The 18,133-nt window shown below is 43.9% G+C and overlaps 1 protein-coding gene and 1 pseudogene across 1 annotated transcript; one reads left to right on the plus strand and one right to left on the minus strand.

The window, feature by feature from the left end:
- The first annotated feature begins 7,486 nt into the window (after positions 1-7,486).
- Positions 7,487-11,741, plus strand: LOC120657381. Its single transcript, XM_039935686.1, has 8 exons — positions 7,487-7,944; positions 8,243-8,702; positions 9,004-9,201; positions 9,330-9,602; positions 9,759-9,861; positions 10,259-10,377; positions 10,566-10,742; positions 10,825-11,741. The coding sequence occupies exons 2-8, from the start codon at positions 8,391-8,393 to the stop codon at positions 11,623-11,625; spliced, it is 1,983 nt and encodes a 660-aa protein (XP_039791620.1). The 5' UTR covers positions 7,487-7,944; positions 8,243-8,390; the 3' UTR covers positions 11,626-11,741.
- A 96-nt stretch (positions 11,742-11,837) lies between these two features.
- LOC120657380 lies at positions 11,838-17,128 on the minus strand (annotated as a pseudogene).
- Between the last annotated feature and the right edge of the window lie 1,005 nt (positions 17,129-18,133).

The following is an 18,133-nucleotide window of genomic DNA, read 5'->3' on the forward strand; positions in this document are numbered from 1 at the left end:
GCATTCAAGGGAAAATGGAAGTCGAACTGGAAATGTTCCATTGTGACAGAGCACACTTGTTTGCTGTCAGAAGTTCTTCCCTCGCATCGCAATATATCATGCGACTTTGTTGCAAAGCAAATATATGGGTTGATTATGGACAACCTAAATTATGAGCCAAAAATAATTGTTCAACACATTGAGCAGACTTACCAGTACACCATTAGTTATTTGGAGGCATGGCGGGCTAAACAAAGGGTGTTCGAGATGCGGTTCGGCACATACGAGGCATCATATGATAACCTAACTCGTATGTTATCCCAGGTTGCTGCTAGAAATTCTGGAAGTTTTTATGACACATACCTCGTACCAGTCGTGACTAGGGGGCAAAGCATTCTGCAACGAGCCTTCTTTTGCCTAGGTGCCTGTGTTAGGGTATTTCAGTGTTGTCTTCCGGTGATCTGCATTGATGGCACATTTCTGACTGGAAGGTATAAAGGTCAGATACTCACCGCAATCGGAGTAGATTGCAACAACCAAATAGTTCCGCTCGCATTTGCATTTGTTGAGAATGAGAACTTAGACAATTGGTATTGGTTCCTTAAACGAGTGAAGGTTCATGTTGTTGCTGCACGTCCAGATGTGTCCCTTATTAGTGATAGGCATGCAGGTCTGCTACAATCAATACTGAAATTGCAACGTGGAACTGCGACAACGCCTCCATTGTGGTCCGATGTCCAAAATAGGTGGTGCATTAGGCATATGGGTGCAAACTTCTATGACCACTTCAAGAAAAAGGATCTTAAGAACATGTTTAAGAGGTTGTGCACCCAAAATCAACAGAGAAAATTCAATGCATTATGGCAGATGCTTGATCAGTTGACTACAGAGCTAGTGAAGGTAAGGGCATCAGGAACAAGCACGAGTCAGGCTGCAGAGGCTAGGGATTCAATTGAGAAGTCATTTTCACACTGGATTCGAGGTGCACCTAAGGAGAAATGGTCATTCCTTTATGATACCAACAGAATACGGTATGGTATTCAGACAACGAACTATGCAGAGTGTTTCAATATGGTTATGCGTTCTTGTCGTGCTTTTCCTCTTGTGGGAATTGTTGAGTTCATCATGTATGGGTGCATGAAGTATTTCAGAGAGCATTACATGGCTGCAAGCATAAACATCAGCAACCCCCAAATTCAGTTTTGCACAAGAGTGACACAATATATGCAACAAAAGATTGAAAAGGCCAAACTGCACCGCGTCATATCGACAGGTACAATGGAGCATAGATTTGAGGTTCTATGCAAGGATAGAACTGGTCGTAGTATCCGTAGAGATAGGGTGGTACAGGAGAGTTTGATTACAGTAGGTGGCAAAGCCTTCTGCTCCTGCATGAAGCCTAAGTTATTGCATTTGCCATGCTCGCATCTCATTGCGGCATGTGCAGAGTCTGGGTTGCAGCCAGGAGTATTTGTTTCACCTTACTTCAGCAAGGAAGCAGCTGTATCCACCTGGGGACATGAGGTATACGGGATTGGAATAGTGGGACCTTTTATTCAGGATAATGAGGATAAGATGTTTATTCCTGATACAGCCACTAAGAAAGACAAAGGCCGCCGTCAGACACGTTGTATTCGGAATGGTATGGACGAGTCCGAAGCAAGCAAGGCACAAAAGCGTTGCAGCCAATGTGGAGCATTGGGTCACAACTATAAGAAGTGTCCTCAGAATGCACTTCACGATGCTGCTGACGTCGGTCCTTCCGGAAATCCCAGAGATGGAGCACCTCCTACGTTCAAACGACCATCGGCGAGAATTGCTCGTGGAAGGCACTCGGTGTCATGATCCACCAGTGTGCAGTTTGTACCTATATATTAATCGTGCATGGAGTTTGTATCGAACATATCTGTAATATGTAGTAATCGTGCGTCCAGTTTGTATGGAACATATCTGCAATGTATAAATATCGTGCGTGGAGTTTATATTGAACCTATCTGTAATATGTAGTAATTGTGCGTGGTGTTTGTATCGAACCTATCTGTAATGTATAAATATCGTGCGTCCAGTTTGTATGAAACATATATGTACCTATGTGTTCTCATATATTTTTGAATGCAGGTATGGAGATGGACTCCTTGCTAGACCCAGTTATCGACTCGAGCCACATGTCTTTCTTTGCAGCAGTTGAGCACCGTGCCCTAGAGGTGCTACGTCCTCGTCCACCTGGGGAGGCGATGTCTATACACCACGATTGGGTTGACATGTATGTAATAAAATATTATTGTTTATCACTTATGTATTCGTCGGTATTCCTTTGTTTCGACAATTTTGTTTATTGCAGGTTACGTGAGTCCGGTTTAATGACTCTGGGCCGTCTTGTCGAGGGTGGGCCTATTCAGCTCGACCGATCCCTGCTGACGGCGCTTGTTGACAGATGGAGGCCGGAGACACACACGTTCCACCTCCCGTGTGGGGAGATGACTCCTACGCTGTAGGACGTGGCTTACCTCCTCGGCCTCCCTATCGTTGGGGAGGCTGTAGGTCCGCGTGTGGTGGCGGTCTCGTGGAAGGATGACCTGGAGGCCCGTTTTGCCCTGGTTGACCGCGTGGAAGAAGCAGATCCGATCAACCCGCACCCGCGAGCAGCAGGTCCTTCGAAGACCTGGTTCCTACAGTTTACAGTACGTATTCATTGCATATTTAAGTTTAATTGTTACAATTCACATGTTGCATTGTCAGTTCAAACCATTAATTTTAATTATTTATGCAGCCTACCCTGTTGGCTGCGGATGCCGACGAGTACAGTGTGACCAGATCGCTGGAGGCGTACCTACTTTGGTTGTTTGGTTACATCATGTTCAACAACACTCATGGCAACTCGGTGGATAAGATTCTCCTTCCGTATGCACGGGAGATTGCGGATGGGGACGAGAACGTACCGCCCTACAGCTGGGATGAGGCGGTACTTGCAGCCACTTACCGTGGACTCTTCGACAGCTGCATGAAGACACATGGGAACGCTATCCTGGAGGGGTGCCCACTACTGCTACAACTTTGGTCGTACGAGAGGCTAGCCGTTGGTCGGCCCATCGTCAGCCACGAGCCTTACCACGAGGCCATGTACGGCGACGAGGAGGACGACAGGCCCACTATGGGAACTCTCTAGATCTGGCGTCAGGTACGTTCGCAACAAATCTAATTTTGTTATTCATTGTTACATGATGCATTAGCGCACTTTTAATTTTACTTATTCGGACTGCAGAGGTCCTGGGCGCATGCACAGGTTAGACGCACTTATCCTGAGTTTGTTTCGGAGCTCGACATGCTGACGCCCGAGGACGTTGTCTGGGAGCCTTACAGCCCTGAGGCTGTAGCTATCCATGCACCAGCAAGCCTGTCTTCGCACTGCTCCGCGAATGCGAGCCTGTGGTTTACTACAGCCGTCCTGGTTTACGACATCGCGGTTGAGGCATATTGCCCCTGGAGAGTCAGGAGACAGTTTGGGCAGCGCCAGGAGTTTCCGGTGCCCACCGCGTTGGAGCGTGTCAATCGCCAGGACCACAGGTAATTATGAATGAACTTGGCTTATACATTCGTGTCGAATCTAACGATTCTTCGTGGTCCACTTTTGTAGGTTGTCAAAGAGTGGCTTGCCGTGCTCTGATGATTGGCTCACCAAGATGCAGCCGTGGGTGGACCAATGGAAACATGCAGACGAGCACTTGGTCCATCCAACAGGACCACACACAGACAGCTCCTTTAGGGCTTACCTCACCTGGTACTTACCCCGAACTCGGGCTCGTCTGGTTTATGTTGACACTCACCCGCAGCCACACCAGGCGAGGCCTCAGGATGGCTATGCCCGGCACCACGTGGAGGCACTAGCTGGCGCGGTGAGTCACTGGCGGAGCTTCATGCGGGCCAAAGGGGTCCCTGGCCCCCTGATTGTGCAATTTTTACACGTAATGAACAGTGATTTTGACACTGTTCATTACTGTAGCAAAAGAGTGGCCCCCCCCTCATTCTTCTGAAATCGGAGATCAAGCTCCGCCACTGCGGTGAGTCTCTTGATCATATTAATATATATATATATTAATATTCATGAGATAATTCATGTGTTTCTAACTGTTCCTTTACTGAATGGATGCACTTTTGCCTTGCAACATGATGGAGACGGACTGCTCGACTTACCTGGCGAGGGTACGTGCCGGATCCCCAATGACTCAGTTTGAGCAGACAGAGGCATGGTCGAGGCAGCGTGACCAGTTGCGTCAGGTAGTGCACAACTTGGGAAGCTGTGTGCAGTATGAAGACAGCCACGGGTCGTCCCAGGCCTCGTCGTCGTTCCCGTGTCCGGCGACCGTGCACGGGCCGACGTCGCCGTACTACACAATTGCAGGTAACGTAGATATCTCTTTAAAATTAGATCAAGTGTTACTACATATTTACTAATATCACAAACAGAATACGATCCAGCTACTGCATTCGGCCATACTGGAATGTTTAGAGGGGCATCACCAGTTGGCGGACCGTATCCAGGGATGGTACCGGGGTCACAGATACCAGCCTACACAGGTTAGTTTATATTTCGTATTTCGGTTTCTACATGTCATGACGAAAGACACGAGCGTACGCTAACATTCGCATTTTATGCGTAGGATTCTACCCCGATGCGGGCGCCGGACCTTCTTCCTCCTTTCGACCTGGTACAAAACACTCTCTCAATACACTCACTAATTTACCACGCAACATATGTTGGTTTACGTTTATATGTTACGCAGGGTTTGTTTCGAGTACGTTCATTCCAGATAACGAGGGCGTCACCTTAGAGGAACTCGACAGCTTGACTCCAGACTCACCTGGCACGCACGGTGACCCCGATGTCTTGGGTATTCACAGCTAGGAGGAGCACCACTTGGGATCTCTCAACAGCAGACACCGCAGCCCGTTTTGCATCCTGAGCGACAGGTGAGGTCTCCGGATCGTCACACCTACTCCGAGGGCCATGTCCGTGCCCAGCAGAGGGCTAAGAGGGTCTGACGCCCTAGGGGTGGTTAGATATATCCGATGTTTGTATCTCTGATGTTTATTTGTAATGACATAGCTGTGGACCGCTTTATTTGTACACTTCAACGTTCGTCTCTGATCACTCTCGTATTTTCTATCACATACGATAGATGGTATGTTTATGTTTCGCTGCTCCATTAGGACTAACTACGATTCAAACTCGACATTATGTATATGTCCAGTGAATGCAAGTTAGGTACGAGACATACATACAAGCATAATACAACATTACCAATACTAAATGCGAATACATCTTGAACCGATGAACATCATATGTTATAGATCATGGTATGAAATCATCTAGGTCGTCATCCCAGTTGACAGATGGTGGTGCTGCAGATGGTGTAGTATGGCTCGACGAACCTCTTGTCTTTCTCTTTCTCTCTTTTCTGGATCTACGTTCATGTACAGGGGGAGGAACATCATGTCTTGGAGGCCATGGTTTGGGGGGCATAAAGTCATCCATGTCGTCATCCCAGTTAACACAAGTTGGTGCTTGAGGTGCTGCAGCATGACTTGACGAATCTATTCCCTTTCTATCTTTTCTGGATCTAGGTTTATGTACAAGGGAAGGAACATCATGTGTTGGAGGCCAGGGTTTGGGGGGCATGAAGTCATCCATGTCGTCATCCAAGTTAACACAACTTGGTGCTTGAGGTGCTGCAGCATGACTTGACGAACCTCCAGTCATCTGTTCTTGTGGAGGCCAAATACTATCACCCGAAGATCTTCTCCACCTCCTTCGCCTAGTTTGTGGCATAATTCCACCGAAGATACATACCAATTTATGAAAATTTGGTATCGATTTGTTAATCAACTCCGTGTCCTCGGGGTAATCCTAGCATATAATTAAACAACAATGTTACTGTTTCAAACATATGGATTCCAAATGACGGACGGAGTTAGAACTGAATGAGAGTTACCTTAATGTGCACCTCATGCACCTCTGGCCGCATCCATATCTTACAAGAACTTTGTAAGAATCCAATGATATTAGGATGATTCGCTAGTTCACATACTCTCATGTATATCTTCCGACGTTCTGGCAGGTGTCCCTTTACATCTTGCGTTGTAATACCTTGAAATAATGTCAAATCTTTAAACTCTACTACTTTGGACAACACCATCTCTATCGTACCATCCGCTAACGGATCCAACTTCTTACTGATAACAAGATGGGTCATGATATCAAGTATTATACTAGATTTTCTTTGGTCCATGAAAATCCTCCACAATTCGAGGCAGCCATTGCCTTATGCTGCAATATCAATAAGATACTGTCATAATTCTATTCTAATTCATAATTAATTTAAAAACAAGTCTGTAATAGTACTAAAATTGTAATACTAAACGAGTGTTCTAAAGCACCAAATCTAATTCAGCTAATCTGCTAATTAAATTAAATTATTATACAATATCAAGGGATTCATACGGAAGTTACTGGTAGATCACAAGTGCGGAATTCGGCAGAGCTTCGCCGCTTTTCTTCTCCTCACCCCTCTCTTTTTTCTGAATTTTTGGTGCAATTTTTGGGCTCAAATGAGAAAGAGATGGAGGTCAGGACTTATATAGGGTGGAAGGCCGCCTGTCGCCCATGGGGGGCGGGGCGACAGGCCCCCCCTCCCCCGGCCAGGGACCTCTTTGCAAATTCAAAAAAAATTACATTAAGGTCCTATTGCCCGTTGCTTGGGCGACAGGACCCCTGTCGCCCCTGGGCCGGGCGACCGGGGGTATTTTCGAAAATTTTCAAAACGGACATATATTTTTGAAATTTTTATTTTTTTTAAATATAAAAAAGAAAAAGTTTTCAGTTAGGCAGGGAAGAAGCTCAAACTGCACTGCAGTCTGCAGAGGCCAAAATGGATAATACGGCAAAGGCAATTCGCATTCGCAAGGGCGCGGCCAAATGGAGTACGTCTGCAACATACATTATTTGCATTTTCAATTTGGCACCAAACTATTTGACCTTTATTTTCTTATTTGTTTTATAAGTTCCTTAATTGCAATTTCATTGCATTTTACATGTCTATTAACTACTTTCAATTTAAGTTTTGCTTTAATGTCTATTGTCTATACGACTTCGCCATATCTCAAATTTATTCCGTCATCTGCCACTGCTCTGCAGCTTACCATCGTGTACTTTGTGTTGGGGATCGCCAGTTTAGGGAAGTCACTCGTACGTTGGCGAATGGAGGCCAGGTCAGTCCTAGTCCTAGAGAGAGAGGGGAAAAAAAGCAAAATGGCCGGAGCGGCCTGGATGTCTTTTTTTTTCTTGGCAAAAATGAAATGGCCTACAAACTAGTGAACGAACTAGACCTCGGATTGGGCCCAAAGTCCAAACTGCTTGCGTCGTGTAATCTGTGGCCTGCTCTCGGCGCGACTGTGACGACACCCCAGAGAAGGAGAAGACAGAAGAGAAGAGAGAACCCGCTTGGCCTCGAAGCAACCTGCAACGCGCTGTTCGCCTTCCTCGGTCGGCCACCTTCGCTCCGTCCGTGTCCGGGCTTCCTTTGCCTCGCCGCACCGCAAAGCACAAACCCACCGCTACAGCCACCACCCAGAGAGAGAGAGAGAGAGAGAGAGAGAGAGAGAGAGAGAGAGGAGAGCAGTTGAGGCCTGAGGGAGGCTTCGGCACGGCTGCGCGAGTGCACGAGTGCAACCGCTTCTTCCCGGAAAAGGCAAAGGGAGGCGCGCCCCGTCCCCAGTCGCCGCCCGCAAGATTCGACGCGGATTAGGCCACCGCCCCATCCGTCTCCATATCTCTCTCTCTCTCCCCTCCCACCAAATTCGCACCGGGCTGGCGGCGCATCCGGAATCCCGCTCCCCTCCCAAAACCCTAGCGGCTTCCGCCCGGCCTCCCAGGCCAATCCGATCGACTGCCGCCGCGCATTGGTTGAGGTACCATCTCCAATCGAACATCTTTCCCTGGCTGATTTTGTGACCGGCCTTGTTGTTCTCTCGGTAGCTTTCGGTGTTTAGTTCTCCCAGAAATCGTGAAGAATACCTTAGTTCGTCTGTGTTGGACTTGGGACTACTGCTGGATTGCTGTAGTGTTTGATGGAGTGGGGCGCGGTGGGGATGCTGCTACTGTTCATGCCACTGGGACAATTAGGGTATTAGTGATCAGTGTCCGCCGTGACCAATTGATGGCCTTGCTGAAATAAAAAGTTCATTTTTTTTCTTTGTGTGGTACTAGGTTTGACTTTGTACTGCCCCCAAGAATCAAGATCGCATCTTCAGTGGAAGGCTCAGCGATTAATACACTGGTTTGGAACTGTGGCAGAGGCTGTACATCTCAACTGTGGAAGCTGGGGGTGTGAGGCCTATAGGCCGTTGCCCGTGGTATGGCGACCGCGACAATGGCAACCGCAGCAGGGGCTGCCGCCCTGCTTTACTATACGCTGAACCGGCGTCTGCAGACAGAGAGACTGAATCAGGAAGGGGAATGCAGCAACAGCAGGGATGTGGGGGCCAGGGGCGTGCCGGATTCTCCCAGCAGGAGTCGGGTGTCACGGAGGGATGTACGAGCCCCTGCTACTTGGCTAGAGACCATCTCGACTCTGTCAGAGACACTACGGTTCACATATTCGGAGACCCTTGGGAAGTGGCCCATTGGTGACCTTGCTTTTGGGATCAGCTTCCTCCTCAAGAGGCAGGTTGGTGACTGATACTCTGTTGGTAATTTGTTCCATTCGGTCTAATTCTGATCCTTGGAGGTTGAAAGCCAATACGGAGTGTTTTACATTATAAGCTTCGCAGCGTATATAGCTTTCTCTCTTATGTTTCACTCCTATCTTGTCATGGCATCCTCTCTTCCAATAGATTACTAGCACAGGACACAAGATTTGAATAGTTCTGTTATTCAATGAACCTATCGAACCAAAAATTGCAGGGTGCACTTTGGTTTCCAGTACTCTCACAAGTTTCTGATAGCTCTGATTCTTTAATATGTCCCAGGGAAACTTATCAGTAGCAAGCATATATGCTGGAAATGATAGTGTGGAGCTCAAAGGAGCTGAAGTGATTGCTGACTTGAAGTATCTTCTGAATTTGCTGACACTTTGCTGGCATTTCTCGAAAAAGCCGTTCCCATTGTTTTTGGAGGCGACTGGCTACTCTGCGGAGGATGTTCTTATGCAAGAACCTAAGGCAGGAGTGAGTGAAAACTACCCATTGTTTTATTATGGGTAACCATTCTTTTGCTGATTTTGTATTCAGATAGCTGTGAGCAAGAATACTGTCTACGTTCCATTGATTCAGGAACTTCTGTGGTTTCCTTGCAGATTTTGAAGCCAGCTTTCACCATTTTGCTTGATAGAGACAAACAATGCATACTTTTATTAATTAGGGGAACTCATAGCATCAGAGATACATTAACAGCTGCCACTGGAGCTGTGGTTCCATTTCACCATACAATTGTACAGGAAGGTGGTGTTAGCGATTTAGTACTAGGATATGCTCATTTTGGGATGGTTGCAGCTGCTAGGTGGATTGCAAAGCTCGCAGCACCTTGTCTGGCAGAAGCATTACACATGTATCCAGACTTTAAAATAAAGGTATCTGTTGTTTTATATACCTCCTTTTCGTATCTCCTTTGCTAGAGAAGTGAGCATCACCACACCCTGACCATTTTATGGCTTATGATGCCTCATGTCTACTTCTACATGTGTCTTAAGTGTTTAATTGATCGGTGCTCATGGCTTTCTATGTAGGTTGTTGGACATTCACTTGGGGGTGGTACAGCCACTCTCTTGACATACATCCTGAGGGAGCAGAAGGAATTCACCTCTACTACTTGTGTGGCGTTTGCTCCAGGTTTCCATATTACGATTTTTTTAATTCATCTAAAGATTAAATTTGTCGATCAAACCATGCCATGTATTTAGTGTTAATGTATATACTTGCTTGAAAGGCTATGATGTTGTTGTTGTATATACTTGCTTGCTTCTGTTATGTCCTTACACTTCCCTCTGGTATAGTAGTTAGCGCACATCGCCACAGCCTGGTTTCAACTTGTGATTGATGTTGTAACTCTGTTGATAAAATCCAAATGTTAGAATTAAGCTGTAGATAATGTCTCTTCAACTGATATTATGATTGTATCTGTCGTAAATTTTTTTGTCCTACATTTGATGTTGCTATTGTCCTAGAATTTTGGATAAGCTTAAACTCCATTAGACTAATGTTTCTTAGACAATGCTCTGTTTTACAGCCGCATGTATGACGTGGGAACTGGCAGAGTCAGGAGTGCATTTTATCACTACAGTCATCAACGGAGCTGATTTGGTTCCAACATTTTCAGCTGCTTCAGTAGATGATCTTCGTTCAGAGGTTTCTTACTTGATATTCCTGACTTTGCTAATACCATATGATACAGAAATATAGCTGCTCTTCACTAGAAATTTGTTAGCACACACTCATAGATTTTACTTCTTTCATAAGAACATTTATTAGCACACACACACACAGACTGTACTTTCATAAGAACCTGAGATGATGCTAATATTCCTTCATAACAGGTGACAGCTTCTGCTTGGTTAAATGATCTCCGTCACCAGATTGAACACACCAGAATCCTAAGCACTTTTTATCGTTCTGCGTCAGCCTTGGGATCCCGACTCCCTTCTATGGCAAATGCTAAAGCAAGAGTAGCTGGTGCTGGTGCCATCTTAAGACCAGTATCTACTGGGACACAGGTTACCTTTTAAAAGTTTCATGTGTTACACCATCTTCAGGAAGTTTAGTTTGGCCTTAAAGTGATAATATTGTTATGGTCAGGTTGTAATGAGGAGAGCTCGCAGTGTAGCGCAGGCAGCATGGACAAGACCGGCACTACAACTATCCTCATGGACTTGTATTGGACCAAGACGGCGAAATAATGTTTCATCTACCTCAACTGTCACATCAGAGGAAATAAGAACATCTTCCGGCGGTGGATTGGAATCCACTTCGCTGTTGACTGAAACCACTGTAGAAGCCTCAGAGATGGTTGCATCAGGAGCTATCGAATGCACTGCATCAGAAGAGGTTCAGAGTTCTGTTGCTGTGGCGGTCGATGCTATTGGCTTGGTAGATGACAAGGTAGACAGCGACGACGACATCGTCGATCACCATGTGGATGAGGACAGGATGACTGATGTGGAACTGTGGCAGCAACTTGAAAGCGAGTTGTACAGGAAGAGGGAGGGAGAAGATGATGACATAGCGGAAGAGATGACTGAAAGTACAATTGCTGAGGAGGTGGGTGGCGTGGCTGAAGATGTGCTCAGTGAGACGAAGGAAGTGCATAGGTTCTACCCTCCTGGAAAAATCATGCATATATTAACTTCCAGTAGAGAAGAAACAGCTCATGAAGAGTCTGATGTTCATCAGGATGATGCAACAAATGGGGAGTCAGAGAGCAGCATGGGGATCTTCTTGACGCCAAGGTCTCTGTATGGTAAGCTGAGGCTTTCGAAAATGATGATCAATGATCATTACATGCCTATATACAGAAGAAACATCGAGCAGCTGATCTCTGAGCTTGAGAAGGATTCCTCTGATCCTATGGGTGATAGCCTTAACAATACATCTTCATAGTTAAATACATATACTCCCATGTAGTTGTTAACTGTTGTAAAAGCTGATGAAATAGGTGCTAGTTACGATAAATGTATCTAACATTATTTGAAATTTATAACTGTTCACCACAACTCTACTGTGCTCGGTTCGCTATGCTGTGCATCCGATACGAGAAGCTAAAAATACCCTCATATTACGGTGATTCGAAAATTATCATTAGGATTCATCGCTAGAACTAACCTTTTGGGGATTGGAAATTATCATTAGGATTCAGAAATGATTCGCTACAATGCAAATTTCAGCAAAGAGGAAAAATTTTAGCCAGACTTCTGCTGCAAAAATCTATTCAAGGGCAGAAGTGCAACAGACAAGTCAGGTTCACGATTTCATCTTCTTGCTGGTTTCTTGCTTCTCAACTAGACCGCTGGACTTCCTACGAAAACCAAAACGCTGGCTCCCCGCATTTGAATCTGACGAACTTTTTGCACGATCCTTTCCTTTTTGGCTCAAGAATTCTCTGAACGATGGTATGGTGGGGAGCTCCATGTTTCCAGCTGAAGCTGCAATAGTCTTTGCAGACTCATCGGAATGCTTCGTCTTTTCCAACTCATGAGTATTCTGGGCTTTGTCATTAGCTTCGTAGCTAATGGTTTCTCCTGGTCTTGCACCGACGACTTCAGTAGGTGCTGACGATGTCAGGAGATCTTGACACACCATGATCTGTAGCTTGATCAATGAGAGTGTGAAAGCGATCATGCATCTGGTTGGATGTTGCAGATGACAGCCACCGCACTGTAGCAGCAATCTGTGAGTTGTAGAATGTCTTGCCCACTTTCTCATACTTTTTGAAGCACTCTGTTTCAAGGTGTGTGGCAGAGGCAGCCTCATCACATCTGAAAGCATGCCAAGTCACCAAAGAAGTATGTGAAAATCAAGGGTGTTTTTCTGTAAGTCGTACGGTGCAAGAGAAAAACAAATTAACAATGTATTACATGATTAAATTTGGATCTTCGGGTAACTTTGGTTTGTCACCATGTGAAGGGAAATAATTCAAAATGGACTAGTACTGTGGAACGATGTTTCTAACAGTGCCAAACTGGAAGCAGACTTACGGTAGATTCCCTAGTCGCAGCTTTGCTTGTCCAAGGGCATCCAACAATCTTTTCCAGCATGCATCTCTTAACGCCTGAGAGATGCTTTTCTTGTCAACAAGCCCACCACCCTGTTACATCCGTGCCGTTTGTAGTTTAGAACTAGTAATTGTCTATGAAAGCTTGAGCAAGCAGTTTTAACGCATCCTTATCTTCAAACAAACAATAACAATAAAAGGGCAATGTCTGAATCACCTGCTGCTTGGTCTGACCTTTGCCTTGATAATAAGCATTTTCAGCACGCTCCAGGGCTTTAAATTTTGCATCCAGGACAGCATTTGATGGAATCTTTGAAATGGCCATATTACTCACTACCTCATTCCCATCTGCCTCGAGAAAATGCAGATTTTAGTGCACTGCAGTCTATGCGAGTAACAGAGGTATCTTCTAAAAATGAAATGAAAAGAGAGTAATGTTAGACACTTCTACCATCAGAATCTGATATGTCTTCAGCTGATATGCTTGCCTCATCTTCACGATTCCAGAATTCTGTGTCCAAGTGTGCTGGATTAACTAGTGAGCTGTCATGCAGACAAAAAGATTCCGATAGACCAAAAATGCCAGGTAAGAGATGAACCCACCAAGAGTCATCAAACAAATGAAACCTTTAAAAATAAAACCAAGCCTGGCACGTACCTTTGAAACACTGGAGAGATCTTATTAAAGCGACAGTTGGGCGCGCGATGAAGTTCCTCCAGATGTGAGGACACCAGATTTGGGTGCTTGCAAGCATCACATGAGCGTTGGCACAAAGTTGGTTGTACCTACACCATAAAGATATATGCAATGACATAAATCAGAAAATATACTGACAAGTCCAACATTGTTCTCTTACTTTCTCTCCAAAGCTCTCAATAATCTTTTTTCGCCGGCAGCTAGAACTTTCACAGTAGTCAACAATCTGCATCAAGAGAGGCAAATATAGTTGCACTGAGACCAACTGCATGATCTAGTAGACCAATAAATATGTTTGATACTAAGAACCTGACTGAAGTCAACTAGGGCCTTCTCTGAAAGCTCATTCGAAGAGGAAGATGACTGTGATTTCTTAGTTTTGGTGTTTCTCAAAATAAACTCCTGCCAGATCACACGTCAGTTTTATTGTTCAAAATGGCAAAATGTATTATTTGAAAACTAGTTACCATTCTCCTCCGATCATCTAATCCGTAATACAAAACACTCCTGGAAGGCTGTTGATCGCGACCAGCTCGTCCTGACTCCTGGTAGAAGGATTCCATTGACTTAGGTAAGTTGAAGTGGCACACAATACGGACATCTTGTCTATCTATACCCTGAAAAGGACGACAGAGCCAATATATTACCAAGCACTTCTGCAGAAATAGGAACGGGATAAAATGGAACAGTACTATTAGTCTATTATGTACCATTCTGTGGGAGCAGCATCCGCAAACCAAGTCGAAGCCCCATATTGAAGCGGCATATACATGAATACAGTACCACATTAGTATCACAGATTAATTAGATAATGACATAAGCAAAATCAAATTATAAAGTACAGGTCAAATGTATGTAGTTATTTTTTTGTCAAATATTGCCTGTATACTCTGAAACTTGTGAAAAGGAATAGCATATCAAATGACTGAAATGACAGAAGGAAATGAAGAGAACTAGAGAAGCAATACCCAAAAGCTACAGTTGCCACTACAACTTGAGTTCTCGATGAAAGCCAGTCATCAAGAACAGAACTTCGCACTTTGCTATTTAGGCCAGCATGATAAGCTAGTGAGGAGAAGCACATAGAAACATCAGAACAATTCCCAGTGCAGCAATCCTAGTCCAGTTTAAAGCTGTTAAGTGTTAATTACGACTTTAATCAGCATACCAGCAGAAGAGACACCCTGCTGTGACAAATGCATGCTTAGATCATCACAAGCTGCCCGTTCAAGACAATATATAATTGAGCAAACGTTTCCGCTTGACTTCAGTAAATTTGATATATCAGAATAAACATCGTCAAGAAGATCCTTGTAACGAACTGCAAATTTGATAGATAGATCAGAATATAACAGAGGAGAAATTTAGAACAATAAGTAACCAATCTATTTGGGAAAAAACAGTTAATTCGAGCAAAGGAACTAAAGACATGTTGACAAGCCTTTGAACCATGATGTCACTGAATGAACAACAGTGTCAAAAAATTACCTTCATAGAATATATTAGGACGATTAAATGATGCCCGAAGAATTACTGGATTTTGCAGGCACAATGATGATATGACATCTTTCTGGACTCTGGCAGAGGAAAAGAATGAGATCAGAGTAGACCATACAAATACGATGAGAGAAAAGTAGAGATAGTAAAAAATAGAGGTTGGCAGATTGCATTACTTCGGGACAGCGGTTGCTGTCAAAGCTAACAAAGGGATATCTGGGAACTGCTTCCTCAATGATGAAAGCTTCCGGTAACTAGGTCTGCATTTAATTGAAAGAGCATTTTCTCGGTGAAAATTTGCTAATTTGAAGATCAATGATAAGTATTCAACAAAAAAACAAACAATCATTACATACCTGAAATCATGGCCCCAAGTTGAAATACAGTGAGCCTGTAGAAAACGAATGGCAGATTTAGATGCCATTTATAACAGATCAAAGAAAAACAAAATGTTAATAAATTCATTATTTAATTCAGACCTCATCAATAGCAATAAGACCAAGAAGACCTCTATGGTAGAGCTTCTTAAGCTTTGCCATGAAACCAGGTGTCGCAACAAGCTCAGGAGTGACATATAGCAACTTTAAGGAAGGCTTACCAGAATCAAGGTCTTCATGTATCTGAGGAGAGGAGCATACATACAATAAAATTGTAAATTCCAAAAACCCAGAGAAGCTAGGTAAGAGATGGTAATTACTTCGTTACTAGATACAGTAGCCTAGTTCAACATAAAAAAAAAGGTTTAAGTTCCAATTCTCAGGGAGTAAGCTATCGTACTACATGGAATAATTGCATTATGGGGTATCTAGTTCAGTATACAAGTTGAGGCTATGATGTCGGTTGAAATGATTACAGGAAAGTCCAAAATTAGCACATTAATTGAGCATATCCTGGTAGAGAATTACTTCACACCATGTTGTGACCTTACTGTTTGTTTTGTGTGAGAAGTCTGAGTTGAAGAGAGAAATTCAGCTGGAATTCCTTTATTTTTTAGGCTGGCAACCTGGTTCTCCTGTAAATTTCACATGCAGAGCACATGATGTTCCATGGCATATGAGTAATAACAGGAAAAGGAGATCTAAGGCTAATAAATCTTATCATCAGTGCTGGTTAGCAGTTTTTTTCAATCGAATTAAGGAACTGTCAGTATGTTTTCAAGGAAAAATGTTATCGCATTACGGAAAATTGACGGGTCCATTCACCTATCAAGGGTGAAATAACAAGAACAATGCCTGTCCTAACTAGAGCTGGAATCTGATAACACATTGACTTTCCACCTCCAGTTGGCATCAAACAAAAGCAATCTCGTCCTGCAGATAAATTGCTTAACATATTAAACAAAGCCCATAACATTGAAAACATCGCTGCATACCTGTATTGGTAAATATGAAGATAAGAACACACAAGCAAGCAAGGTACTAGACCTGATAAGACAGCTTCTATAGCTTCCAGTTGTTTTCCTCGAAATCCTGAATATCCAAAATATTGGTTCAAGACATTCTCAAGCTCTTTACGAGCTTTCTTTTCACGTCCTGAGGCAGCCGATGCACCCTTAATGGGAAGTACTCCCTTCATTTTGAGCTGAACACAATGTGAGGAATGAGAGAACGCCACGTCGCCACAAACACTGAGAGCATTGCAAAGATTGTAACACAACAGCCACAGACTTACCGCAGGCCGGCCGCCGGCGTGGTGGTTCAGTTGAATCCAAATCTCTTGGGAAATAAAGTGCCCGCCCCCACCTTGTGTCCCAATTCCTACGGCATCAACTGAGGTCGCGCGCTGAGGAAGAACATTAAAATCAAAGAAAAAAAAGTAGAAGAAATTAACCGGACTGAACCATATATGGATGTTTCAGATTGGCACGCCACCACACAGAAAATGAAACGGCTCGTAAATCGAGAAGAGGGAGAAAGACTTCGATTTAATTGCTCACAAAAGTGGAACGATCGCCGAGAACAGAACACACTCCTGGAATCGGGGAAGGTTATATGGGTTTCTCACCACAGAAGGAATCAATGCGACGCCCTGATAGATGTATCTCCAATCCTCGACAACCCAATAACAATGGAAGGGATGGGGGGCGGAGGGCGGCGACTAGGAGGTGCGGCCGTGGGGCGGGAGCCGGGCCGGCGGCGCGGGGAGGACGACGACGACGAGACGGTGTCAGCATCTGGGAGGCCCCGGGCCGGGCCTAAGTTTGGTTGGGCCTTTTACGCGACCTCGATGAGCTATAAGCTTGAGCCAGCTAGATCTGATCCGACATACTCCCTCCTTCCCCGTTTATAAGGCATACACGTATATCAAGATTCAAACCTTCTCATCTTTGACCAATAATTTGACTATTAAATTTTTATTTTTATAATGCAAATTTCATATGATTGGATTCATAATCAAACATAGTTTACAATGATTATAAGTTTATAATCAAAAGTGATATAATATATGATAAATAAATGGTCAAAGTGTTGTTTAGAAGACCGTGTCATGTTCTACCATGCCTTATAAACGGGGAAGGAGGGAGTAGTTAAGCCCAAAATCCAAAAATCCCGAAGTATTTATATTTTCCCTAAATACAAAGCTACATTTCCATATTTTTGTTATATCTATATTTATATATATTATTTTATTTCTAAAGCGAGTAAAGTTTCTACCTAAATTTTTAGTTTGGGTTCATCTTGTATCATTGATAGGTCGACCTTAGTCCACCTGGTATGCGAATCGAACCAGCTATCCATCCACGATTTGATCACGTAAATCCCTACTCCCTCCATCCCAAAAAAAACAAATTATCTTAGAAATTTTAGGACAAATTAATAAGAAGGTAAAATAATCATGTTTGCCCCTATTCATTTTCCATATTTGGCACTAAGTGATTCTTGCATGTCCATGCATTTTCTAAATAGCAAGATGACTTATTTTTTTGGACAAATTTTGAATCTAGAATGACTTATTTTTTGGGATGGGAGAGTATAAATTAACGAACAGATAGCTATATTATCTAGTATTTGTACCAACTCTGTTCGTAGCAACGCATAACGCATAGGTATAATTGGCTAGTAAAGAAATAAAACATGAATACGGTGCCGACAACAAGGACTTCTGGCCTTTTTATCCCACTGTCACAACCATTTAAGTGGTAACACTTCTGCAGCCGAGCGAAAATGTTTTATTCTTCAAGTAGTTCTTATCGTCATCGTCAA

The sequence above is a fragment of the Panicum virgatum genome, chromosome 1N (assembly GCF_016808335.1).
Source record: "Panicum virgatum strain AP13 chromosome 1N, P.virgatum_v5, whole genome shotgun sequence".
Classification (NCBI taxonomy): domain Eukaryota; kingdom Viridiplantae; phylum Streptophyta; class Magnoliopsida; order Poales; family Poaceae; genus Panicum; species Panicum virgatum.

Coding starts and splice junctions, on each gene's coding strand:
- LOC120657381 (XM_039935686.1), top strand. CDS start 8,391: ATGGCGACCGCGACAATGGCAACCGCAGCAGGGGCTGCCGCCCTGCTT. Junction 8,703..9,003: donor GCTTCCTCCTCAAGAGGCAG/GTTGGTGACTGA, acceptor AATATGTCCCAG/GGAAACTTATCAGTAGCAAG. Junction 10,378..10,565: donor TAGATGATCTTCGTTCAGAG/GTTTCTTACTTG, acceptor CCTTCATAACAG/GTGACAGCTTCTGCTTGGTT.